This window comes from Chrysemys picta, chromosome 12 (genome assembly GCF_011386835.1).
Source record: "Chrysemys picta bellii isolate R12L10 chromosome 12, ASM1138683v2, whole genome shotgun sequence".
Classification (NCBI taxonomy): Eukaryota; Metazoa; Chordata; order Testudines; family Emydidae; genus Chrysemys; species Chrysemys picta.
In genome coordinates, this window is record NC_088802.1 from 30,082,810 (window position 1) to 30,110,484 (window position 27,675).

At 44.3% G+C, this 27,675-nt stretch overlaps 1 protein-coding gene across 3 annotated transcripts in view; it reads left to right on the forward strand.

Moving 5' to 3' along the window:
• LOC101934481 (uncharacterized) overlaps positions 1–20,797 on the forward strand; it is a 71,402-nt gene extending 50,605 nt beyond the window's left edge. For 2 of the 3 annotated variants that reach the window (XM_065562583.1, XM_065562582.1), the window contains exon 4: positions 447–1,414. In XM_065562583.1, the coding sequence (XP_065418655.1) occupies positions 447–949 (503 nt within the window). In that variant the 3' untranslated portion in view covers positions 950–1,414. Of the gene's footprint in view, positions 1–446; positions 1,415–12,538 lie in introns of those variants that run through there. The other variant, XR_509664.4, reaches the window with a different exon arrangement.
• The last annotated feature ends 6,878 nt before the right edge of the window (positions 20,798–27,675 follow it).

Here is a 27,675-nt window from a genome sequence, read left to right on the forward strand (position 1 = left end):
TCTCCAGAAAGCTCTCCTGGTTGAAATGGGGTGATTTTATTAAGGGGACATTCAGAGGCGCCCGTTCCTGCTCTTCTGACCAGAAATGTTCCCCGCTGTTAACCACGCGGTGGGGGGAGGGGTGAAGTGATCATCCCAGAGAATCGTGTGTGTGGGGGGGGGGGGGTGGTTTACTTGTGTTTGTGCCGCATGTTAACCGGGAAACCGCAGCCCCTCCTTTTACATTGAAACCCCATTTTAAATGGACAACCCAATTCATCCTTGATATGGGAAATGCGCTGCTGTTTGCAACCTTTCCTGCATGTTAAGAAGGTTAAAAAAGCCAAAACACTGTGGCCTACCATGGCTGCCTGCAAGCCAAAATATGCGACCTTGTAATGAAAGAGTGTACCCATTGTTCTCTAAAATGTGTCTTTTTTAACCACCTCTCCCTTCTCCTCCACCAGCTGCAAATGTTTCTCCTTCGCAGAGGCTCGTGAACATTAGAAAGAGAAAACGTAGGACGAGGGACGATATGTTCACGGAGCTGCAGATGTCCTCCCACGCTGATAGAGCACAGCAGAATGCGTGGAGGCAGTCAATGTCGGAGATGAGAAAAGCCCAATATGAACGAGAGGAGAGGTGGCGGGCTGAATCGCGGGAAGAACAGAGCAAGTGGCGGGCTGAAGACGATAGGTGGCGTCAGCTTGCAGACAGACGGCAAGAGGCAATGCTCCGTCTGCTGGAGCATCAAACTGATATGCTCGAGCGTATGGTTGAGTTGCAGGAAAGGCAGCAGGAGCAGAGACCGCCGCTACAGCCCCTGTGTAACCAACAGCCCTCCTCCCCAAGTTCCATAGCCTCCTCACCAAGACGCCCAAGAACACGGTGGGGGGGCCTCCGTCCACCCAGTCACTCCACCCCAGATGATCGCCCAAGCATCAGAAGGCTGGCCTTCAATAAGAGTTAAAGTTTTAAAATGCAGTGTGTCCTTTTCCATCCCTCCTCCCCCACCCATCCCAGGCTACCTTGGCAATTATCCCCCTACTTCTGTGAGGAACTAATAAAGAATGCATGAATGTGAAAAAACAATGACTTTATTGCCTCTGTAAGCGGGAGGGGAGGGTGGGGTGGGGTGGTTGGTTTACAGGGAAGTAGAGTGAACTGGGTCGGGGGGGGGTTGGAGGGTTCATCAAGGAGAAACAAACGGAAGTTTCACACAGTAGCCTGGCCAGTCACAAAACTCGTTTTCAAAGCTTCTCTGATGCGCACCGCGCCCTGCTGTGCTCCTCTAACCGCCCTGGTGTCTGGCTGCGCGTAATCAGCGGCCAGGCGAGTTGCCTCAACCTCCCACCCCGCCATAAAGGTCTCCCCCTTACTCTCACAGATATTGTGGAGCGCACAGCAAGCAGCAATAACAATGGGGTCTGAGCGAGTCAGTAAGCTGCGCCAGCGCGCTTTTAAACGTCCAAATGCACATTCCACCACCATTCGGCACTTGCTCAGCCTGTAGTTGAACAGGTCCTGACTCCTGTCCAGGCTGCCTGTGTACGGCTTCATGAGCCATGGCATTAAGGGGTAGGCTGGGTCCCCAAGGATCACGATAGGCATTTCAACATCCCCAATGGTTACTTTCTGGTCTGGGAGGAAAGTCCTTTCCTCCAGCTTTCGAAACAGAGCAGAGTTCCTGAAGATGCGAGCATCATGTACCTTTCCCGGCCATCCCACGTTGATGTTGGTGAAACGTCCCTTGTGATCCACCAGGGCTTGCAGCAGCATTGAAAAGTACCCCTTGCGGTTTACATAGTCGGTGGCTTGGTGCTCCGGTGACAAGATAGGGATATGGGTTCCGTCTATGGCCCCGCCACAGTTTGGGAATCCCATTTCAGCAAAACCATCCACTATTGACTGCACGTTACCCAGAGTCACTACCCTTGCTATCACCAGGTCTTTCATTGCCCTGGCAAATTGGATCACAGCAGCCCCCACCGTAGATTTGCCCACTCCAAATTGATTCCCGACTGACCGGTAGCTGTCTGGCGTTGCAAGCTTCCACAGGGCTATCGCCACTCGCTTCTCAACTGTGAGGGCTGCTCTCATCTTGGTATCCTGGCGTTTCAGGGCAGGGGAAAGCAAGTCACAAAGTTCCATGAAAGTGCCCTTACGCATGCGAAAGTTTCGCAGCCACTGGGAATCGTCCCATACCTGCAGCACGATGCGGTCCCACCAGTCTGTGCTTGTTTCCCGGGCCCAGAATCGGCGTTCCACGGCATGAACCTGCCCCAGTGACACCATGATTTCCACATTGCTGGGGCCTGTGCCTTGTGAGAGGTCTATGTCCATGTCAATTTCCTCATCACTCTCGTCACCGCGCTGCAATCGCCTCCTCGGCTGGTCCGGGTTTCGCCTTGGCATGTCCTGGCTCTGCATATACTCCAGGACAATGCGCGTGGTGTTCATAGTGCTCATAATTGCCGCGGTGATCTGAGCGGGCTCCATGATCCCAGTGCTAGCTATGGCGCCTGGCTGGTCAGAAAAAAGGCGCGAAAGTAGTATCTGATGGACCAGGAGAAGGAGGGAGGGCGGGAGGGAGGGAGGGCCGAGTGACGACATGGCGTACAGGTACAGGAACAGGGAATTAAAATCAAGACAGGTGGCTGTGCATCAGGGAGAAACACAAACAACTGTCACACAGAATGTTCCCCCCAAATATTAAACTGAAAACCCTGGGCTTAGCAGGCCGTTGATTTCACGGAGGAAGGGGAAGCAAATGAATACAGAACAAATCTATTTTTTACATCTTAAGCTGGCAGCCGATGGTGCAGCATGAGTGATAGCCTCTCCAGTACGATGACGACGGTTACCAGTCATAATATACCATCGTCTGCCAAAAGGCAAGGGGCTGCTGCTGTGTAGCAATGCAGCCCCACGTCTGCCAGCCCCACGTCCGCCAGCACCCAGCATCGCCCTTGGCCTCTTCTGGGTGTTTAGCAGACAATACTGGGCAATTGGCAGAAAATAGTATATTACGACTGGTAGCCATCATCATCGAAACAGTAGCATGTCTGCCCAGGTGGCCATGATTGACAGCCACTCCAGTACGACGATGATGGATACCAGTCATAATATACCATCTCCTGGCAAGGGGCTGGTGCAATGCAGCCCTACGGCTGCCAGCCCCACGGCTATTACTCATGCTACACCGTCTACCGCCAAAAGGCAGTTAGCAGCTGCTGCTGTGTAGCATTGCAGTCCCACGTCTGCCGGCACCCAGAGGACATATGGTGACGGTGAGCTCAGCTGAGCTGAGCGGGCTCCATGTTGTCTGCACAGGTAACCCAGGTAACCCAGGTAAAAAGGCGCGAATCTATTGTCTGCCGTTGCTGTGACGGGGGAGGGAGGGGCCTGACGACATGTACCCAGAACCTCCTGCGACACTGTTTTGCATCATCCGGGCATTGGGATCTCAACCCAGAATTCCAAGGGGTGGCAGAGACTGCGGGAACTGTGGGATAGCTGTGGGATAGCTACCCATAGTGCAATGCTCCGGAAGTCGACGCTAGCCTTGTACTGTGGACGCGGTCCGCCGACTAGAGCACCTAGAGCATTTTATGTGTGGACACACACAATCGGCTGTATACAACCGATTTCAATAAAACCGGCTTCTATACATTCGAACTAATTTCGTAGTGTAGACATACCCTTAAAGAGTTGTAAGAAACAACAGCAATCTGTAACCCACTAGCCCCCTCTTTTTGTCCTCTAATTGCAGAAGTGTTATCTGGCCCCTTTACCTTGAATTTTCCATTATAATAGTTCTAAATACTTATGCTAAACAATCTGTTCCACCTTGCATTTAGCTATGACAGTTGGGCATGCCTTTCCCAGACCTGAATAAATGCTCTGTGCAGCTTAAAAGCCTGTCTCTCTCACCAACAGAAGTTGGTCCATTAAAAGATATTTCCTCATCCACCTTCTCTCTCTATGCTGGGACCAACACGGCTACATAATACTGCATAATACTGCATACTTAAAAAGCAAGTGAGTTATATCCCAAATATCCCAAATGGATAGTTTCAGTATTCTTTGGAATGTCATGCAAGTCACTAAGGACTCAGTCTTTCAAGACACTGAGCACTATTATCCTGCTCCAGAAACACTCCAACACAAGCTTACAGTTAAGCACATGAACAGTCAGATTGCCTAAAGTGCACTGCTCAAGTGTTTCAAGGTAAGGCTCATGCTTAAGTGCTTTGCTGGATTGGAGCAGATTATGAGGGGTAGGGCTGAGCTAGGAGAGAAGGGCTTAAAGCCAGAGGCTAAGTGACCAAGGGGAGCTAGCAAACAGGGGAGTTTGAGAGGCAAAGAAGGAGATCCCCCTGCTGAACAAGATGCTGAATATTAATCTAGGGGTGAGTGAGCTTGTTTGGCAGTTTGCATTTTTGACTTTTTTTTTCTCTCTCTTTCAGATTTTTTAAAGTTGCAATGTCAGTTGAGACTGTGTGTTTGGGGACTGTTTGAGCCTTCGTTTCCTTGATCATCTTTGATCAGCCTTGATCAGCCTTGTGATCGCCCTCCCCCTGTGTGATTAACGAGGGGGTAGGGCTGACCTAGGAGTTAAGGGCTTAAAAGCCAGACCCTAAGCGACCAATGGGAGTTAGCAAACAGGGGAGTTTGAGAGGGAGTTTGTGGGAGGGAGACAGAATATAATCACTATGGTTAGGAAAGGCCACATCACCAGTACCAACGCTGCTCCTGTCTCCTTCACCTGCACCTGTATACAGACAGAGAACACGACCATGGATGCCTCCACGCACATCTGGATTTGCAGGGATTGTGGCCTGCATTTCCCTTTCATAGAAAGCCAGGCTGAGTCCATCCAGTGGGAAAGGTGCCTGCTGGTGGAATCTCTCAGGAAGCAGGTGGGACAGCTACATGAGGAGGTGGCTAGCCTGAAGATCATCTGTGCACCACAGTTACCAACTTTCATGCAGTAAATAAGCACCCTGACTTTCAAAATAAGCCAAAAATCAAGAAAATCCCATTTCAAAACAAAGCCAAAACAAGCCAATCCCTAAGAACCCCACTGACTACTACCCCATGCTATTCATCCATGTGGGCCCTAATGATACTTCAAGGTATGACCCTGAGCAGATCAGAAGTGACTACAGGGCTCTGGGAGTAAGGGTGAAGGATTTGGGGCTCAGGTGATGGTTCCTTCGATCCTTCCAGTGGAGGATAGAGGCCCAGGCTGAGACACATGCATGCTGGAGGTGAATGAATGGCTGTCCGGATGATGTTGCCAGGAGGACTTAAGCTTTCTTGATCTTGGGATGATGTTCTAGGAAGAAGGACCCTTGAGTGGAGATGTGGTCTGCTTACTGAGGAAGGGGAAGAGTATATTTGGATACAGACTGGATAATCTAGTGAGGAGGGCTTTAAACTAGGTTTGACAGTGGCAAGAGGCAAAAGCCCACAGGTAGGTCAAAAACATTAAGACCTGGGTGAAAGGTCAGAATCTGGGGGCAGCATGGGACATTATCTCAGGGACAAAGGAGAGACAAGAGGGAACATAAAAAGGAAATCAAATCAGTATCTTATATATCTGTATACTAATGCAAGAAGTATGGGTAATAAACAGGAAAGACTAGTGAATAATTACAACTATGACATAGTTGCCATCACAGAAACATTGTGGGATAATACACATGACTGGAATATTGGTAAAGAAGGGTAGAGCTTGCTCAGGAAGGACAGGCAGGGAAAAAAGGAAGGAGGTGTGGCCATATGTATCAAAGATGTATATACTTGGACTGAGGTTGAGATGGAGAGAGGAGACAGACTTGTTGAAAGTCTCCGGGTAAGAATAAAAGGGGTAAAAAATAAGGGTGGTGTCATGGTAGGGGTCTACAAGAGACCGCCTAAACAGGAAGAAGAGGTGGATGAGTTTTTTTTTTAATAACAAAAACATAAAAAGCACAGGAGTTGATGATGATGGGGGGCATCAACTATCCAGACATGTGTTGGGATAATAACACAATAGGGCACAGACTGTCCAGCAAGTTCCTGGAATGTATTGGAATCATTTTTTTATTTCAGAAAGTGGGGAAAGCAACTAAGGAAGAGAGCTGTTCTAGAGTTGATTTTTGACAAATAGGGAGGAATTTGGAAGTGGAAGACAACTTGGGTGAAAGTGATCATGAAATGGTAGAGTTCATTATTCTAAAGAATGATAGGAGGAAAAACAGCAGACTAAAGAGCTGGTACGTAAGATCATATGGGAAGCATGTCTAAGGAAAAACTGTTCAAGAGAGTTGGTAGTTTATCCAAGAGACATTATTAAAGGCACAAGAGCGAACATTATATCAATTATATCAATATATTAGAAACAAGCAGAAGACCAAGGACAGGAAAGGCCGATTACTCAATGATGGGGAAAGATAATAAAAGAAATTGTGGAAATGACAGAAGTGCTACATTCTTTTTTTGTTTCAGTTTTCACCAAAAATTTTAGTATCAATCAAACATCTAACATAGTGAAGGCCAGTGAAAATGAGGTAGGATCTCAGGCTCAAATAGGGAAAGAAAAAGTTAAAAAATTACATAGAAAAGTTAGATGTCTTCAAATTGGCAGGTTCTGATGAAATACACCCTAGAATACTCAAGGAGCGGACTGAGGAGATAGCTGAGCAATTATAAATTATCTTAAAAAACTCAAGGAAGATGGGAGACAGGAAGAGGGCAAATGTAAGGCCAATCTATGAAGAGGGGAATAAGGAGAACCTGGGGAATTACAGACCAGTCATCTTAACTTCAGTACTTGGAAAGATAGTGGAGAAATTATTAAGAAATCCATTTGCAAACACCTAGAAGATAATAAGGTGATAAACAACAGTGAACATGGATTTGTCAAGAACAAACCATGTCAAAGCAAACTAATAGGTTTCTTTGATAGGGTAACAAGCCTTGTGGATAGGGGGAAGTTGAAATGTGGTATATCTTTATTTTAGTAAAGCTTTTGATACAGTCTCACATGACCTTATCATAAATAAACTAGGAAATACAGCCTTGATGGAGCTATTATAAAGTGGGTGCATACCTGGTTGGAAAATGATTCCTAGAGAGTAGATGTTGGTGTTCACAGTCAAGCTGGAAGTGTTCACAGTCAAGCTGGAAGGCCATATTAAATGGGTTCCTGCAGAGATTGGGCCTGAATCCAGTTCTGTTCAGTATCTTCATTAATAATTTAGATAATGGCACAGAGAGTACACTTATAAAGTTTTAAAACAATACCAAGATGGGAGGGGTTACAGGTGCTTTGGAGGATAGGATTAAAATTCAAAATGATCTGGACAATCTGGAGAAATGGTCTGAAGTATATAGGATGAAATTCAATAAGGACAAATGTAAAGTACTTCAGTTAGGAAGGATCAATCAATTCCACAGATACAAAATGGGAAATGACTGCCTAAGAAAGAGTACTGTCAAAAGGGATCTGGGGGTTAGAGTGGATAACAAGCTAAACAGGTGTCAACAATGTAACACTGTCATGAAAGAAAAAACAAAAGAGAACATCATTCTGGGATATATCAGCAGGAATGTTGTAAACAAGCCACAAAAATAAATTCTTCTGCTCTACTCTGCGCTGATTAGGCCTCAACTGGAGTATTGTGCCCACTTCTGGATGCCACAATTTAGGAAAGATGTGGACAATTTGGAGAAAATCCAAAGGAGAACAACAAAAACGATTAAATATCTAGAAACATGACCTCCGAGGGAAGGTTGAAAAAACTGGGTTAGTTTAGTCTGAAGAAGAAAAGAGAAGACTGAGGGGGGACATGATAATTTTCAAGTACATAAAAGGTTGTTATAAGGAGGAGGGAGAAAAAATGTTGTTGTTAACTAAGGCCTCAATATAGTCACGGAGGTTGAGGAAGTCACGGAATCCATGACTTCCAGTGACCTATGTGACTTCAGCCTGTGGTGGTCGGGAGCTGAAGAATCCCCCGCCGCCCATGGGGTCAGGGAGCTGGGGGTACCCCTGCCGTCTCTGGTTGCCTCTGGCGCTCCAAGCCACTACAGGTGGCGGGGTACCCCGCAGCTTCCAGCTGCTATAGGCAGTGGGGTACCCCTGAGCTCCAGGCCACCATGGATGGTGGGGATCTCCCAGAACTCCCGGCCACCACAGGTGGTGGGGAACCCCCAAAGCTCCCGATTGCCATGGATGATGTGGGAACCCCTGATCTCCCATCTGCTGTGAGTGATGGGGGTCCCTGGAGCTGCCGGTGGTGGGGGAACCCCTGCGTTTCTGGCTGCCATGGGTGGTGAGGAACCCCACAGATCCTGGCTGCCATGGGTGAACCCCAAGCTCCCAGTGGCCATCGGCCCCTGGAGCTGTGGACAGAAGAGGTACCCCACAGCTACCGGCTGCCACGGGCGGTGAGGGCACCCACTACTCCTGGCCCGCATTGGCAGTGGGGGGACCCCCGGAGCTGCAGGAGCAGGGATACCCTGCAGCGTCCAGCTGCTGCAGGCAGCTCCTAGCCCCCATGCAGCTGCCCCACTTCAGGCCATGTGGGAACCCACAGATCCCCATTTTGTTAGGGATATTTTTAGGAAAAGTCACGGACAGGTTATGGCTTCCATGAATTTTTCTTTTTTGCCTGTGATCTGTCCATGAGTTTTACTAAAAATATCTGTGACAAAATCTTATCCTTATTGTTAACCTCTCAGGATAGGTGTGACACAGGGCTAGAAAGTGTTAAGCAACTTGTGGGCTAATTGACCCAGATTCAATCTTTAGAGACATATTAGTAGATAATGTTTGTGTTTTTGGGTGTTTACATGTATATTGTTAGGTTAACAATTTAACCAAACAGTTCCTGTCTATCAATTTATTCTGTTAATTCAGAGATCAAAAGAAGATGTTAACATTTAAATAAATTGTAAATGTAGTGATATCACTGTCTTAATTTCTCTTTGAAGTTTGTGGTAAATCACCTGCAAATGGTGGGAGATAGGCAACTGCCTTTTGTTAATCCATGTAGCTAATTACCGGTGATGTTTAAGAAATAGGAGGTCACTTCAAAGACACTATTGTTCACTCAAGGACTACATGCTATCAGGAGGCTATCATTGCGTGCCAGTAATTCTATAAAAATTCTTGGGACCCCATCCTTTCACCTCAAATGTGCTTATGCTTTATCAGGGGAAGCTTGAGCCTCAAGATTGAGGTCTCCAGTTCCATTCTGGATCACCCTGATATTGCACATTGGACGGAACCTATGGATTCATTCTAAAAGAACTTTTTGCAACTGTAAAGCTCACCATCTCTACTATGAAACTGACCTAAAAACTCTATTCATACCTGTATGTATAATGACCTTTCAACCAAAATTCTCTCTCTTTTCTTTTTTAATAATTGTTAGTTTAGTTAATAAGAATTGACTGTAAGTGTGGGTAAGATCTGAAATATTCGGGTAAGATCTGAAATATTCATTAACCTGGAGAGTGTGTCCCATCTAGGGTGACCAGATGTCCCGATTTTATAGGGATAGTCCTGATTTTTGGAGCTTTTTCTTACATAGACACCTATTATCCCCAACCCCCTGTCCCAATTTTTCACACTTGCTATCTGGTCACCCTAGTCCCATCCTTTGGGAATGGTAGAACTTTTTATATGATGAACAAGATTTTCAGTAATCCTCATCATATTTGACTTGGCTGTCTGGGAGGAAGCCAAAGCCTGGGTTGCTTTAAGGAAGCTGTTTTATTGCTGGCTTGGTAAATCTAAGTATTAAAATAACCACCAGTTTTGGGTATTGTCTGCCCCATTCTTTGCAGTTTTCCCTGATTGAGCAATCTTAGCGTGGCCCCCTTGAAACCCCAGTCCCAATAGGATAAGAAGAAATGGGCTTAAATTGCAAAAACGGTCTCTTAGGTTGGACATTAAGAAAAACTTCCTAACTGTCAGAGTAGTTAAGCACTGGAACAGATTTTCTAGGGAGGTTGTGGAATCTCCATCATTGGAGATTTTTAAGAGCAGGTTAGACAAACACCTGTCAGGAATGGTCTAGAAAATACTTAGTCCTGCCTTGAGTGTGGGCTACTGGACTAGATGACCTATTGAGGTCCTTTCCAGTCCTACACTTCTATGATTCTATGATTAACACTTCCCTAAAATCAGTTACTCTTTTAAAATCCCCACCCCTAACACAATACACAAAACTAAGATACCAAATAAATAAAAAAAGGAATAATTTTTTTTATTTAGTTCAGAAATAACCCCTCTTTCACATACTTTTTTCTTTTAATAAAGACTGAGTGACGACTCCAGAATTTGGCCTTATATTATAAATATGAAAAAAGCCTAGAAATTCAGAAGATTTTTCATACTTAAATAACAAATGCAGAAGATGATCCCAATGTCGATGATGAAGAAAAGAACAGGGATAACAACAATGCCCATGGAAACCATGTTGTCTACGACTAGTTTTGTCACATCTATTTTTTCTGTAGAAAAAGACAAAAAATGGTCAGAAGTTGCTGAAAATATCCAATACGTATATTTGTTCTGCACCAGAAATATATTTTCCATTTTAAAGATAAAGAATGAATCTAGGTTGTTTGGGTATTTTGTTATGTGTGTTTGCTGAAAGCACAATTAAAATTATTTGATGAATGAAATGGATAGAGAACTGTTGAACTTTCAAGAAAACAAGGAGAACAACATCATAATGTTTTCTTGTTTCTCATTTATTAATGATTATTATTATTCAGTATTCCATTTTTTAAATAGTCTTCACAACATACAGGATCTTTAAGCATAAAAAGGGAAAAGTAATGGTCTATAATTTATCCCCATGAGTCACCAATAAATCCTGATCACAAACTGACTCCATAGGTTTGGGTGGTCAGGAGTTTTGTTAAATCCTCCATAGAATTCCTGCATTTCAGATGCTCAAAAACACTTGTTCTTTGAATTTCCTTAAAGTTCTCACAGTGCCTAAAAGCACTCTCTTCTGGAGCTTGCTGAACATATTCCTGAGCTGTTCATTCAAATCCATAGAGATCACTCCAACTGTTCCAATAATCACTGGGATCAGGGCCGTCCTTACCCATACACAAAGTACGCAGCTGCATAGGGCACAAGGAAATTTCGGGCACCAAATTTCCTGGTGCCCTACGCAGCTGCATGTTGCTCCAGCCCCTGCTCCGGCTCTTCCCCAGGGCCCCTGCCCCTGCTCCGCCCCACCCCGCCCCACCTCGCCCCTCCCCTAAGGACTCCAGAAGTGGTTGGGCCTGCACTCCCACACTCACTGCAATACCTTTCCCAGGCTGAGCCAGCGGACATTTGTAAGATAAAGTAAGTCCTGGTGTTCGGCGTCAGTGTCTTCACTACTGTGCGAACAACATGATCAATGTCCAAGACATTTTTGCAGAGGGCCTCCTGATGTATAATACAATGCAGAAAAATCACCTCTTTATCAGCGTCATCTTCTTTTACTTTGTCCTGAATTCTTTTTAAAAGTCCTACGTTTTTCCCTGTTAAATTTGGTGATCCATCTGTGGTTACGTTTGCCTGTTTACTCCAGGGGAGTTTCAGATGTTCAAGGCACCCAGACACCCTCTCGTATAAATCCAGTCCCTTAGTTGTGCCTTTCATTGATTCAACTGATAAAAATTCCCCTGTGATTTCAAATTTGTTGTCAATTCCTCTGACAAAAATCAGTAACTGTGCTGTGTCCTTAATGTCAGTGCTGTCATCGAGAGCTAATGAAAACAATGTAAAGCCCTGTGCTTTCTTGTTCAACTCAGGAGCCAAATGTTCATCAATCACTTCTACACGGCGAGTAACAATTCTTCGTGCAAGCCCCCGCCCTTGCTGTCCCGGCCGGAGTGCAACAAGCCCACGACCCCACTTCCCTGGGTGGAGCGCAGCAAGCCCCCAGACAGAGTTCCGGAAAGAGCAGGGCAAGCCCCAGCCCTGCTCTCCTGGCTGGAGCACGGCAAGTCCCCGGCCCCGCTCCCCCAGCCGGAGTGCTGGCTGGAGCATGACAAGCCCCCGGCCCCGCTCTCCTGGCCGGAGCACCTGGTGGAGCGGGGCAAGCCCCTGGCCCCATTCTCTCAGCCGGAGCGCTGGGCTGAGCACGGCAAACCCCTGGCCCCACACTCCTGGCACTATATGTTTGCCCACCCCTGCACTATATTTTTAAACTTCTGTTGCATAAACTTCTGGTTTTCCCACCAGTAGCACCAGTAACATCTCCCTTTGTGGAATGTGTGAAATGATAGAAAAGCTTTTGTAGCCTGGGAACCGATGGGAGCCCCTCACCCCGACCAAGTTAGTTTCAAAATTTTCTAAAATTAAAAAAAAACAGCTTTACATTTTCAACTTCCTGTTGTGCCAGAAATTATTTCACTGGGATTAGCCAGGTTGTGTCCAGGGAGCTTCTGCCATCTGAATCATCCCTCTCACAATATATTAGAGTTCTGTTTGTAAAAGTATCATTTTATGTCCTTGAAATTTAATAAAGATTTGTTTTCTGTGTTTCTGCAGTGAATTATTTGGGACAATAACCCGCTGTGTCTTGTCCTGTTCTACTGGCTGCAATACCTCCACAGCTCACCCACAGTGCAGGACAAGCCTGGGCCAACGAACCTTTGTGGACTGTTCCAAAAGGAAATATTTTTGTGATGAACTTATGGTTGAAGTTCTGGAGACAGCCAACAAGTAGATCCAACACCAAAACCAGATGAACTTGTGGCTAGAGGAAAGGTATGGTGAAACACAAGAGGAAAGGCTCAGACTGGCTTCACACCTCGAGGACAAGGTTTCAGCACAGGAACAGATATTTAATTCACAGTTCCAGGAACAGGAATGGCTGCTAAGGGAGGAGGATAGAGCTCAGCAGATAGAACTGTTCCTTTGCCCCATGCAGCCCTCCATATTTATCCCCTTCCTGTGGATGCTTCCACCCCCTCCAGTAATTTCATAAGTGGTCATGTCATTGCATGGCACTAAAACTCCACCCCTATCCCCAAGTACCCCCATCCCTCCTGGCAATCATTAATCCCCTGTACCACCTATCCCAACAAGAGCATTCATAAAGGTACTATTCCTCCTCTCCCATTGGGTCATGCAAATCCATAATGTGGGTGCACCAAGCATCCCTGACTCCTGTTGCCTGGGTGCATCCACATCCAGCAGTTATAACTCCACTTTCTGGCTGAGCATACCCATTCAACAGCTCCTCGTTGTTATAGGTCCATTCTGGGGGAAATGGCTCACCTTTGGCTTCACAAAGATTGTGGAGAGCACAGCAAATCACAATAATGCAGACAGCATTAATGACAACGGAATCCAAACAGTTCTGTAGACCTCTCCAATAGGATTTTAATCTGCCAAAAGCACATTAGCAACCATTCCACACCTGCTGAGAGTGTAATTAAACCTTCTTTTGCCTGGGCCTCTGAAATCAGGGTTCAGTTCCATTGGCCAAGGCAAAAGTGTGTATGCAGGTTCCCCCAGAATAACAGTGGGGGACAGTAACTCTATTTATGACAATGTCATTTTGTGGGAATAATGTCCCAGCTTGTCCATGAACGTAGACTCCCAACTGGTGATAAACTCTGGCATTGTGAACTATCATAGTACAACCCACATTGACATTCATAAATGATCTTCTATGGTCAATAAGGACTTGCATAACAATGGAGTTGTTGGCAATTTATGTACTCACGTGTCCTTGAGGAGGACAAACTATGTGCACATAAGTCCCATCAATGGCACCAAGTGCAGTTTGGAAACCCCATTCTCCCAAACCCAGAAATTATTTCTCTAACATCTTTTATGCCAGCCACTTTGGGGTGAACCACACTCCTGATTGTCTCAGAAAACTCCATCACCACTTTACCCACAGTTGAGTTTCCAACCCCAAGCTGATTTGCACCAGACCTCTAGCAGTCTGAGGTAGCCAGCTTCCAGACAGCTATAGCAACCTGCTTCTGTACTGGCAAGACTGACATTGTGTGTTTGTCTTTATGCTGGAGGGTCAGGGTAAGCTACTCACAAAGGTCCAGAAGTGTGGCTTTCTTCAGGCAGAAGTTCGGGATCCACTCCTAGTCATCCCAGGTCTACAAGACAATGTGATTCTACCAGTCTGTGCTTGTGAGTCTGTGCTCGTGGCCTTGCACCAGAAGCACCAGTTTATGCAGGGGACTCAGTGGCTGAACTGAGTGTCAAGAGAAGCATCAGCCACTTTCAGTTTGCCAGGTGAGGGTATGCCTCCTGCTCCTGCTCCATCATAAACTGTGTCAGGTGTCTTTGGTGGGTCAGAAAATTCTGCCAAAATGTCCACCACCATCTCATGGAAGTGCTGCCTGTTTCCTGACACAGGAGTGAGAAGTTAATTAAAAGGTGCTCCTCCATGTTGCTGGCTCTGGTAGCTGGAAACACACAGACCAAAATGACCACTCAGCAGGCTGTGTTGGTGGGTTGTTTAAACTTCCTGAAACATACAGGCTAAGCAGTAGTAAAGTTTTCCAACAGTGCGCTACTGTCAAAGGACTTGAGGGACCACATTTCCAGCAGGTCCTAGGGAGTCTGGGATATGGCTGGTTTGACTCAGGTCTCTGTACTGCAGTGTGGATGCCAAAGCCCCATGTTCAAGCCTGGTTAGAAAATTCTTAATGTAGAGTTAATCAGTGTAAATGTTCTAATCCAAAATCAGCTGACTCAAGCCCCACTAATCCAGGGCTTACATAACAGTGTAGACATACCATACTCATATTGTCTTTTTAGGACATAGCTGTATTCATATTTCTGTGAAGAACAGACCACAGACTATTAGAACCAGATTAATCCAGTAAAAATCTGTTCTCTAACTTTGGTTTCTAATTCAGGGAATTGTTTGATTTAGCCAGTTCTCAACTGCTTGTTCTTTTTGTTGGTACATGAAAGTGTAGTACACTCTGCAAGGAGATCCACTGGCAGAATCTTACCTTTAGGCTTTGTCTACACTGGGGAAATGAGGTGTGTTAACAAATGTGTTCACTGTTATGCTTCAGTTAACACCTTTTAAACATCACAAAGCACCTAGTGTACACAAAGACAGTTGTGTTGACATTAGTGTGACAATATGTGACACTTCAGTAATGATAGTCTAGATGTGTGAACTGATGAACATTAATTAATTCAAATTAAATTAATTAATTAATTCTAAAATTAATCCTAAAATATTTTCCTAGTGTTTACAATCCAACACTGATGGAGCTAAGTTCTCTGAAAAACAAACCTCTCATTTGTCCTCATTATTTACAAAAGTGAGTTTTTTTCTATAAACTGGAGTTGTGCCAGTTGGAAGCAACAGAGGAGGAGAAAGACCTGGGTGTATTAGTTGATCACAGGATGACTATGAGCCACAAATGTGATGCAGCTGTGAAAAAGGCTAATGGAATCCTAGGATGCATCAGAGAAGATATTTCCAGGAGCAATGAGAAACTGTTATTATCATTGTGCAAGGACCTGGTGAGACCTCATCTGGAATAATGTGTGCAATTTTGGTCTCCCAAGTTTGAGAACATTTAATTCAAACTGGAACACGTGCAGAGAAGGGCTACGAGGGTGAATAGAGGAATGGAAAACCTACCTTATGAGAGGAGACTCAAGGAGTTTAACTTATTTTTCCTAACCAAACAAAGGCTGAGGGAAGACATGACTGCTGTCTATAAATACATCAGAGGGATAAATACCAGGGAAGCAGAGGAGTTATTTCCCTGACACCAATATTGACAAAAGAACAAATGGATATAAACTGGCCATCAACAAGTTCGGTATTGAAATTACATGAAGGTTTCTAACAATCAGAGAAGTGAAGTTCTGGAATGACCTTCCAAAGGGAGAAGTGGGGGCAAAACACCTAACTGGTTTCAAGACTGAGCTTGAAAAGTTTATGGAGGGGATAGTATGACAAGTTTGCATACTATAGCATGTGGCTCAGCTGCAACTGCTAGTAGTAAATACTCCAATGACCTCAAAGGGGGATACTAAATAGGGAGGGCCCAGAGTTACTTCAGATAATTCTTTCCCAGGTGTCTGGCTGGTAGGTCTCACCCATATGATCAGGGTGTAATTGATTGCCATAATTGGAGTTAGGAAGGAATTTTCTACCAGATGAGGTGGCAGAGACCCTAAGGGACAGGGGGGAGTTCATTTTCCTCTGCAGTTTGGAGTATGGGTCCCTTGCAGGTATAAACTAGAGTAAAGGGTGGATTCTCTATTACTACAATGCTCGTTCTAATTAGTGGAAATACTTTAACTGAGTTAAGTAAGCATTCTGTCAGGCACATAGGGAAACTATGTCCATGAATTTTGGGATTTCACTCTAAATGAACCAATGCACACAGGCATTCTTAACTTTGGCAGTTCCCTGATTCCTGAGCATATTACCATGCCATCTCATGTAACCCACAATAACTGTCTGTTATTGTGGGTTACATGGGTATTATCTGTCTCATTTTCTCCAGATAATACCCAAACCAGATAGAGAGATTTATGAGTCTGCTATAGACTTCAAGTTGATTGTTGTAGTGCTTTATCTGAGACAGTAATGAATCCTGCCTTTAGATACAGGGAGCCTGGGTTCGGTCCCCACAGATTGCCTTAGGTCATGTCTATGCTACAAAATTAAGTTGACCTAACTTACATCAGCATATGGCCATTGTGATAATTACATCACTTGTGCATTTCTATATTTTGCTCCTTGGGTTGATGGTTTGCGTCCGCAGGAGGTGCACTTGTATTGATTGCATAGTCAGTGTTGGATGGCTTCTGAGGGCCAGTAACAGTTGAGGTAAGCAACGCAGTGTCTACGCTAACACTTCATTGACCTAACTATATGGATATTGATTACGCTTCTTGTGGAAGTGGAGTTATTAAATTGGTGGGGCAGTGCCTTTGGTGGGAGCAAAATTTTAGTGCAGAGACTTACAGTAAGGTTGATGTAAGCTGCCTTGTGTTGACCTAACTGTGTTGTGTAGACCAGGTCTCTGAAATGGCATCATTACAATTGAGCATCAATGTGGGGAACTGAATTTCTGTGGAACACTGAAGCCCAGGTTGAGCTACTCTAACCAGTAGAAGTATGTACATAATCCATGCTGAAGCAGCATGGCTTTCTGTCCCCTTACATTAACTACATTGTGTACAAAGTTATAAGAATGGTACTGCCTCCAAGCACAGTAACTTGCACCTTGAGTCATTGTAGTCTATGCTTCCGATCTAGAAGTCTGGGATTCAGCCCCCCTCAAGGGGCATTGTTATACTTAGCATTCATTTAACATAGATTTTGCATGAAATAAAATTAAAATGTCAGCAGTTTAAGCTGGGAAAATACTTTAAAGAATTATATGACTATTCACTTCAATCTTTAAATTAATGCAAAGCACAAAATATGCAAGGTGTTCACCCAGAAGTAAATCATGCTAGCTGTATTATATCGCTGTGTTATTAAATCTTTGGGTTTTATTGTGTGAATGTGAGAAGTTTAAACTAGTATATGCAGAAAGGAATTCTAAGCTGTGAAACTATCCATTAATGCATGAAGCAGCCTATACACCCATGTTTATCTACTGTACAATGGTCTGTGCAAACAGCTTTGTAAAGTACCTACAGATCTGATATTTTCCTTTCATTTTCACTGATAGCCTTGGGCTATCACAGAGGATTTATTTATGAATTCTTAGTCACCAGTTAAAGTTCTTCCACATTCTTTCATATTAATATATAAAAAAAGAATTATTCTATATAATTTCCTCATACATGGCTGGATCCATTCCTCATCCTAATTAGTAGAAATACTTTCACTGACCTCAGGAGGTATTGTATCAGGCATATGGAAACTTAAATTGTCAAATAGATTTTGTGGGCATGGGGAAATTTTATTTCTCTTAACTGCTTATTTTTGCAAATGTATCTCTGGCAAAGCTGAAATAATTTGAAGAACAAAATGCTTGGGGAAAGAAATGTCACTTGTCTGTTTGTAAAGCATTCCCCTGAATCTGCAGGCAAACCAGTGTCATAGGAGTCAGGTTAGCAGTGTTAGTGGCTGAAAAGGGGAATGTGAGAATCAGTATAATGTCAATTAAAGTGACGAGTTTTGTGTTGAACAGATTAATGTTAGGGTCACCTATAACGGAGATGATATTTGTCACAGTTCAGGGCAATGACATCAGTATTCTCCCACATGGTCCACCAAGGACACCCACTTTCAGGCTCCCAGCTCCATACCTATCACCTCTCTTGGGTGGAAACATGCCTCTGACTCCCTCCAGAATGGGTTTTTTCCAAGCTGCACAGTTCCCTGCCTTCAGTGTGATATCCCCAGCAAGCCAGACTGCTTAAGGAGGCCACTGTCTGTGTTTTGCTTTGTCTTTATGGGGTATAAAAAGTATAATTTGGAAATCTGACCCTAGTGAAGCAAATAAACAGCAGCTTAAATTACATCAGCCAATAAGTAAGAAGGCTTTTAGAAGGGTCAAAATGGATTTGAGGAGCAAATTACAAAAGGTGACATAACAAATAAGATTCTTTAAGTCTTTCAGATGTGGGTCATTTGCAAAATAATTGTTGGGTCTTCTGGATCAGCCAGGGGTAAAATGAACAATTAAAGGAGGATAAGGACATTGCAGAGAAGCTAAAGGATTTCTTTGAATCCAACTTCATGATAGGAGAGAGCCCTACACCAGCTCTACCACTTTCTGGCAATAAACATGAGGTACTCTCTGAGATAGAGGTTTCAGAAGAAGTAGAGATGCTTGAACAAATTCATAATTTCAGTTCCAGTGAGTTCAGGGATGGGCCCAGATGGGCCATCCAATATTTACGAAGGAGATTATGTTTGATATGGTTGAACTGCTATTAAAAATATCCAATCCCTCACTACAAACAGCTACTGTTTCAGTAGACTGAAGGGTGGCAAATGTTGTACCTATATATGTATATAAAAGGCTCTAGCAGTGTATGGGGAATGAGAGAGAAGAAAACATTAGATCTGCATCTGGCAAATTGGTGGAAGCAATTAAAATATATAATAAAAAAACACCTGGAAGATCATGGACTGATAGGATCTAACCAGCACAGATTCTGTAAAAGAAAATTGTGTCTCACTAATCTCTTTGAATGTGTCAAGAAATTAGTGGATAAGAAGTGTTTACAATAAACAAAATGTATTTAGACTTCCAAAAGTCTTTTCTCCAAGGTTCCTCATTAGAGGCTACTACAGAAATTATTTAGTCATGGGGCAGAAGCAAAGTATCATCGAGGATCAAAACCTGGCTAGGAGAGAGAAAGTAAAAAGTAGGTCCATGTTTCCTAATGGCAAAAAGTTGAGAGTGGGATAATCAAGCTTCTGTAATTGATCAAGTGTAGTTTAACATGTTCACTAATTATCTGGAAAGTGGGGTGAATAGTAAAGTAACAATAGTTGCTGATGACACAAAGTTATTTAGATTAACCAGGAACAAAAAGAACTGTGAGGAATTTCAGAGATAATGAAACAAGCTGGGTGAAATGGGAAACATGATGGCAAATAAAGTTCAGTGTTGATAAATGCAAAGCAATACACAAAGAGAAGGGACTGTGTTACCTTGAAAGTGTATGTTATGAGATGTTGTTATAGGATAAAGGTTGTTATTTTACAATGGGGTATGTTGCTGGGTGAAGATCAAAAGAACTATATGCCATTGGGTGCCCAGAGACACAGAGACAGGGACTGCCGGACAGAAGCTCTACCCAGGCGGCTTGTTTGGAACTTTAATGTTAAGGTTATTGTGTGGCTCCTGAAGACAGAGGGAGAAGTATTGCAGAGTGCACTGGGGAGCTAGGTTGTGATCAGGAAGAAAAGCACTGGCTGAATTTTATCAGATTAGATTTCCCTAGATTTCCCTAGTTGAATAAGGCACTCAAAAGTTAAGTCAACCCAGTTACATCACTCAGAAGTATAAAAAATCCACATCCCTGAGCTACTTAGGTAAACCAACCTAATCCCTAGTGTAGACAGGGATGGATTCTTCCATTGACCTAACTACTGCCTCTCAGGGAGGTGGATTAACTAAGCCAACAGGCGCTGACCCACTGTAGGGTTTCCAGTATAGACAAGCCCCGGAGAAGAAGAAGTGTTACTGATTGCTATTGTTAAGGTTGTGTTATGTTTAGTCTGGTTCATTAAAAGCTTAGAGTCTTTTCAAACACAGGAGATGGAGGAGTAGTCAATCATTCAGTGGAGGGTTGTAAGAGATCTGCAGGGCCATTGGAGCAGAGTATGGAAAAGCAGTCAGGATCTCCTGATATTCACAGGCAAGTGTCCTCAGAGGAATAGCAACCCAGAGACACTAGTGTGGAACAAGGTGCGTGTCCAAGAAGGGTCTGGTTGTGATGAATTTGTACACTTTACAAGGGTGTAAATAAATTGTATCAGTTCAAGACAGGGACCTGTACATCACTGCAGGTGGCTAAATAAAGACCTTTGCTCAATGTGCAAGACAACTATATTGGAATGACATCCCCAAGTATGAGCCATTAACAAATGAGCTATTGCAAAATGCCTGATTAAAAGCAGTAAAATGGTCTGTACTTACACATTCACTTTGAATGGAATCTTATCCTCTAGCTCCTTCTAAAACCTGCAGCAATATCCAGTTAATAGATAATGTGAGAAAACTGCGGAGAAAGAGATCTTATAAAATGTGAGCAGTAGCATGTGGGTGGAATTTAAGCAAGCAGAGATGTTCAAGACAAAAAGGAGGAAATTCTGTTCTTGTTTACACTGATGTAGCACCAGGGGAGTTGGCAGTTTACCAGTTTTACTTTAAAGTACCACTCCTGTAAACAAACAGTACTTGTGAGCAAAACAAACATAGGATTATTTAAGAAAGAACATAAATTTAACTAGAAACACGAGAGAGTGGTGAATACAAATGTTTCCAATACTAGATAGATATGAACCAGGGCCTACATTTATTAGTAGTTATCTTTCCTATCTAATCAAGTAGGTTTCCCCCCACCCCCAAAGTTCAGTCTGTTGCAGAGCTGTCTGGCTTCACAAAAAACAAGATCCAAACAGTCATGAAAATACCCCTGCTCCACAAGTGGTTTCCTCACTGAATGGATCCAGAGCGCCTCTCCACACTCTGTATTATACTGAAATAGTCTGTCTTTATTCATAGACAGGACCATTCTTTGTTGCAATGTTCCTTTTTTAACCTCCAAGTGGTTTCAATTGTTTGCAGTTGTCTGTCATGATTTGCCATTGAAAGTCTTGGGATGGATAAACACTACACAACTGAACCTTGCATTGTCTCACTGCCTAACAAGGGAGGGTGACAAATTCCTCTTGCTGGAATGGGTCATCACTGAGACCCATTACCTCTGGTAACTAACTTTCACACCCAAGACCATAGAGCATACCTTCAACATAGTTATGCATTTCCTTAAATACTACCTGTACCTGCATCTCACAAAGATTATGAATCCTGACAAGTTATGAGCTTTCTGCAGATACCATACCTGTTACTGCTTATAGACACCTGCAAAACAAGTGTCAGCTGGAGTCAGTTTGTCAGGCCTCAGATTAGAGTTGTTTTCAGAGAACAGGGGACCCTTTGCCAAGGAGGAATGGGGTCACACAGTGTCCTTTCCAGGAAGCAGAATGGGGGAAATGATATGGGGGTAGGAAGACATGGGGGCCACAGAGACCCTGGCATGGGGAAGAGGGTAGTCCTTGCAATAGAGGGGATGGGAGGATGGCTGACAGGGAGTTGTGGGGGAATGGAGGGATACCAGAAGCCCCATGTATGTGCAATGAGCTCGGATGACATAAGATACAAACCGTGCGACCTGCTGGTATAGCTCATGGTGGAGCTCAGAGAGAAAAGGGCTTGGCACAGGTTTGGACTTGCTGAGATTCAGCAGAGGCTTGCAGAGATTCACACAGACTAATCATGATGGAGAAAGACATGTGGAAACTGATGAAACCTTTGTAAATTCTCATGGCAAAGGTTGGTCCAGCAGATATCAAATGTATAGCACTGCCCACAGCTCTCTCCCCACACCTCCTTGCTCTCCTGCACACAGCTGTTCAAAGTTGATTCCTCACACCCAGCCCAGTCCCCTCCCGCAACGCTAATTTTCCCCCATGAGTGTTCTGCAGTTCTGCTGGCTCAGGAAAGGTAATTTCCTCCAGCACAAAGGTGATTATCGGCTCAGACACCAGGAGGAGAAGGACCAGGGCAGGTCGATCATCCCACACTGAAGAGGACATGGCTGGCCCTGTAACATGGTAGGGAACATGTTAACGAGTGTCTGTGAAGCAGCACGTGAATCTGCAGTGACAACAATAGAAGCAGTGTAAAGGGGACCCTGTCTGGGCTCCCCCACCCTTTGATTTACGGAGGAGGTTCATTATGTAGCCTTGTGTGCACTCAGACTCAACAGGACCAGGGAGGCATGAATTCCAAAGAGCTAGGATTTGATTTGATTTGATTTCACACTAGAGAAATCAAACTGGTTTAAGCTCCTAGAAACATTTCCAGGAAACTTTGTGTCCACCCACAAAGCCACGGCAAGTAATTTACAAAAAGTCTAATAACTGGTTAGAGCCGATGGCTTTCCAGCAGCTTTGATTACTGCTTAAGTCTGGGTCAGTATGAACTGGTTTAGTAGTAGAGTGGAAGCAGAACAGCTGAAACAGTTCAGATAGTGGCACTGAATACTGGCACCATTTTCCACAGGTGGTGATGATTTTAGCTGATTTCTCACTCCTGAGGGTAACAATGGCAGGGAGGGCAGTGCTGCTGCTGGCATGCTGATGCCGCATGTGCCTGTATGCGCTATAATGTGTGCTGCAGTGGTGCCTGCTGATGTTATCTCTGACTGGCGTGAGAAAATGTCCTACCGTGGAGGAAGAAATAAGGCTGCCATCCCTAGAAACCTTTGGGAGAAGATTGCATGTACATCCATGAATGTTTCATTGAGATCTCTCAGGAGAATTCGAGGGACATCCCTGTATACATAAAAAACTGTCCCTCCCCCACCCCGACCCTGCCTAGCTCTATAGGAGAATGAAAAGCTGATAACAATGCTACCTCTCTTTGTTGTACCCATACCTTCTAGTACGAGTACATTAATGAAATGTTGGTAGCTCTGTCCTGCTAAGTTGGGGCACCATCCCTGTAATGGGAAATAAATTTACACACTTACCAAGGATCCTTCCACTACAGTGACTGCTGGGACTGAGTGGATTGCAGTGGAGTCTCAAATGGGTCCTGGCTCCTGGCATAGCTGGACTCCCCAGTTTCATGTTCCCCATCGTCCTCCACTTCCTCCTCCACTTCCTCTTCATCCTCACCAGTAGTGTGGCTCGGGCTCTTTGGAGTGGATTACAAAGTGTGGGGGCGGTTCTCTACCAAGTTGTCCCAACTAGCTAAAGAGGGGGGTTTCCTGCTCATCACTGGAGTGACTGTTGGCCTCCCTGGCATTCTGCTATGCCTGCTACAGTTCCTTTGCTTTCACACAGCACTGCTGGTAATCCCTGTTGTAGCCTTTCTCCTCCATCCCTTGTGCAATATACTCATAGATGTTGACATTTCTATGGCTGGCCCAGAGATGTGCTTACACAGCCTCTTCTCCCCACAGGCTCAGGAGATCCAGTATCTATTCCAAGCCAGAGCACCTCTGGAGCTTGTAGCTGCAATGGTCAGTTGGGCAGTTTCACCCAAGGGTGGAAAGCTACTATGTGAGCTCACCAAGCTGGGCAATCAGGAAAAGCCATTTAAAATTTTTGCAGACTTAAAAGGGGAGTGGGTCCTTCAGTGTATGTGACCCCCGTGCAGTGGAGTTAAAACTGAGACCAGAGTGTACAGTGTTGGGCATTGTGGGACACCTGCTGGAGGACTGTAAGAGGTGACAGTTAATCATAGAAGATTAGAGTTGGAAGAGACCTCAGGAGGTCATCTAGTCCAACCCCCTGCTCAAAGTAGGACCAACCCCAACAAAATCATCCCACCCAGGTCTTTGTCAAGCAGGGCCTTAAAAATTTAATTTAACCTCTAAGGATGGAGATTCCACCACCTCCCTAGGTAACTCATTCCAGTGCTTCACCACCCTTCTAGTGAAATTGTTTTTCCTAATATCCAACCCCACTGCAACTTGAGACCATTGCTCCTTTTTCTGTCAATGCAGTGTCTTCACTCATGCTGCGTCAACCTCAGTATATTGATCATGGCTCAACACTGGGGAGCTGGTGTTACTATGCTGGCATAACGGGGTACTTATATCAATGGCAGGCAAATTTAAATGTTTACACACACACACACACACACACAACTAGATTGACACAAGGTTGCTTATGTTGACCTAACTTTTTAGTGTAGAACAGGCCTGAGATGGCCAAGAATATCGAAACTTCCAATTCAGGATTAAGAGGAAACAGCTTTTTAGCCCTGCACTTTTGCCATGTGATCACTTCACACAGGTTTCAAAAGTAATGGTGTGATGATGTTTCCAAAACTATTGTCAAGGAATGGTTTATTCTTGTAAAGATTTTAATTAGATAGTTAAATGCTATTGTAAATAAGGTACTAAAAGTTTCTTCTGTTAAACACCAGGTTGTTTAGACCACGTACAACTCCTGGAGAGGACGCATAAGCCAACTTTGGTACCAGAGAGAAATGTTCATTAATATGCCTGTCTCAAGACTTTCAAAGGGAATTGGTGGGTTTATAACAAATACTGATATTTTAAATTACACTATAATGGAAGAAAAGGGAAGTTGATAGTAATACATATAAATCAGAAGCTAAGAATTGTAGAAAATTGATAAGAGAAGCAAAGGGACACAAATCAAAATCTATGGCCAGCAGAGTTAAGGACAATAAGAAGGAGATTTTAAAATTATATTAGGAACAAAAAGAATCCTGACAATGGTACTAGTCCATTACTAGATGAAAATTGTAATTTATTATTATTAATCATAATAATAATGATAATAATAACTCCCAATGTGGAGATTCAGAGGCCTGAATCTGGTTATGTAGCAGTAAAGACAGCATAAGGGTGCTCCGGTACCTGATAGATTTCTGCTGCAGGAACCATGGATAAACTAATCTAGCCCTATGGGCTACAGGTGTCAACCCACTGACATCACCAGATTTTCAGCCACTCAGGCACTCTCCTTTGGGCTATGTCAGCCCTATCTTTGTCTTGCAGTTTAACAGTAGGTGCATCCCAGTCCCCAACTCACTTCAAATTGTTCCCTGGTGATACTCAGCCCCTGACACTTGCTACTCACTGAAATCCCAAAGCCTCTGCCCTCAAAGGAGCAGGGCACCACAGTTTACCAGTTTTACTTTAAACTGTCCCTCCTGTAAACACACAGTGCTTGTGAGCACTTAATAAAATAAAAACAGATTTATTTAAGAAAGAATAGTGATTTAACTAGAAACATGAGAAAGTGGTGGAAATAAATGGTTCCAATACAAAACAAAATAATAAAATGTGAGCCTGGGCCTACAGTTAGTAGTAGTTACCTTTCCTACCTAATAAAGTAGGTTCCCCTCCCCCCAAGTTCAGTCTGTTGAAGTGCTGACTGGCTTCAAAGAAACTAGGATCCAAACAGTCATGAAAATACCACTGCCCCACAAGCAGTTTCCTCACTGAAAGGATCCAGAGTGCCTCTCCCCCTATGTGTTACATGGAAACAGTCTTTGGTCTTTATTCGTAGACAGGACCATTCTATGTCTGTTGCAATGTTCCTTATTTTAACCCCCAAGTGGTTTTGATCGCTTGCAATTGTCCCTGATAGTTTTCCATTGAAAATCTGGGGATGGATCAAGGCTACACAACTGAGCATTGCATTACATCACTGCCTAACCAGGAAGGGTGACAACTCCCTCCTGCTGGAATGAGCCATCACAGACATATTACCTCTGGTGACTAACATCCACACCTAAGACCATACAGCATACTTTCAATATAGTTACATCATTCCTTAAATGTTGCCCATACATACATCTTGGAATGATGAAGTCCTTATGCACATAAAGGGTCAAAATCCATGTCTGGTGCATGTATCTCAAATGACATCAGAAGAGCGAAATTTGGGGAAGCCCCGAGCCTCTGTCCCCTTCTCCTGCCTGCGTGGCTGTGTGTGGCTCCCAACTGATTTTCTCTGGGTCAATGGCACTCGATAGAAAAAAGGTTCCCCACCCCTGCTGTATAGGCTCCTTCTTTCCCCAAAGGTTCCTCAGGTCCTAATAAACATGAATCCTTCCTTCCAACACCATCATCTCATCCACACATTGAGACCCTGCAGTTCTGCCTCTCTAAGTGGCTCTGCAGGTGAAAATGGAAACATATCAGAGATTCATTTGATCGTATTAATGAAGCAATGAGACAGCTCTTCAGCTGTGGAAGTCAACGAATGGCTATGCAGGTGGTGTCAGAGAGAAGGCTTTGGATTCTTCGACCATGGGATGGTGTTCCAAGAAGGAGGAGTGCTAGGCAGGGATGGGCTCCACCTAACAAAGAGAGGGAAGAACATCTTCGCAAGCAGGCTGGCTAACCTAGTGAGGAGGGCTTTAGGTTCCCCGGGGGAAGGAGACCAAAGCCCTGAGGTAAGTGGGGAAATGGGATACTGGGAGGAAGCACGAGCAGGAGAGTGCAAGAGGGGAGGACTCCTGTCTCAGACTGAGAAAGCGGGACAATCAGCGAGTTATCTTAAGTGCCTATACACAAATGCAAGAAGCCTGGAAACAAGCAGGGAGAACTGGAAGTCCTGGCACAGTCAAGGAACTATGATGTGATTGGAGTAACAGAGACTTGGTGGGATAACTCACATGACTGGAGTACTGTCATGGATGGCTATAAACTGTTCAGGAAGGACAGGCAGGGCAGAAAAGGTGGGGGAGCTGCATTGTATGTAAGAGAGGAGTATGACTGCTCAGAGCTCCGGTATGAAACTGCAGAAAAACCTGAGAGTCTCTGGATTAAGTTTAGAAGTGTGAGCAACAAGGGTGATGTCGTAGTGGGAGTCTGCTATAGACAACCAGACCGGGGGGATGAGGTGGACGAGGCTTTCTTCCGGCAACTAGCACAAGTTACTAGATCGCAGGCCCTGGTTCTCATGGGAGACTTTAATCACCCTGATATCTGCTGGGAGGAACCAACTAGGGAGCTCTTCTAGACCTGCTGCTCACAAACTGGGAAGAATTAGTAGGGAAGCAAAAGTGGATAGGAACCTGGGAGGCAGTGACCATGAGATGGTCGAGTTCAGGATCCTGACACAAGGAAGAAAGGAGAGCAGCAGAATATGGATCCTCGACTTCAGAAAAGCAGACTTTGACTCCCACAGGAAACTGATGGGCAGGATCCCCTGGGAGAATAACATGAGGGGGAAAGGAGTCCAGGAGAGCTGGCTGTATTTTAAAGAATCCTTATTGAGGTTGCAGGAAAAAAACATACCGATGTGTAGAAAGAATAGTAAATATGGCAGGCCACCAGCTTGGCTAAACAGTGAAATCCTTGCTGATCTTAAACGCAAAAAAGAAGCTTACAAGAAGTGGAAGATTGGACAAATGACCAGGGAGGAGTATAAAAATATTGCTCAGGCATGCAGGAGTGAAATCAGGAAGGCCAAATCA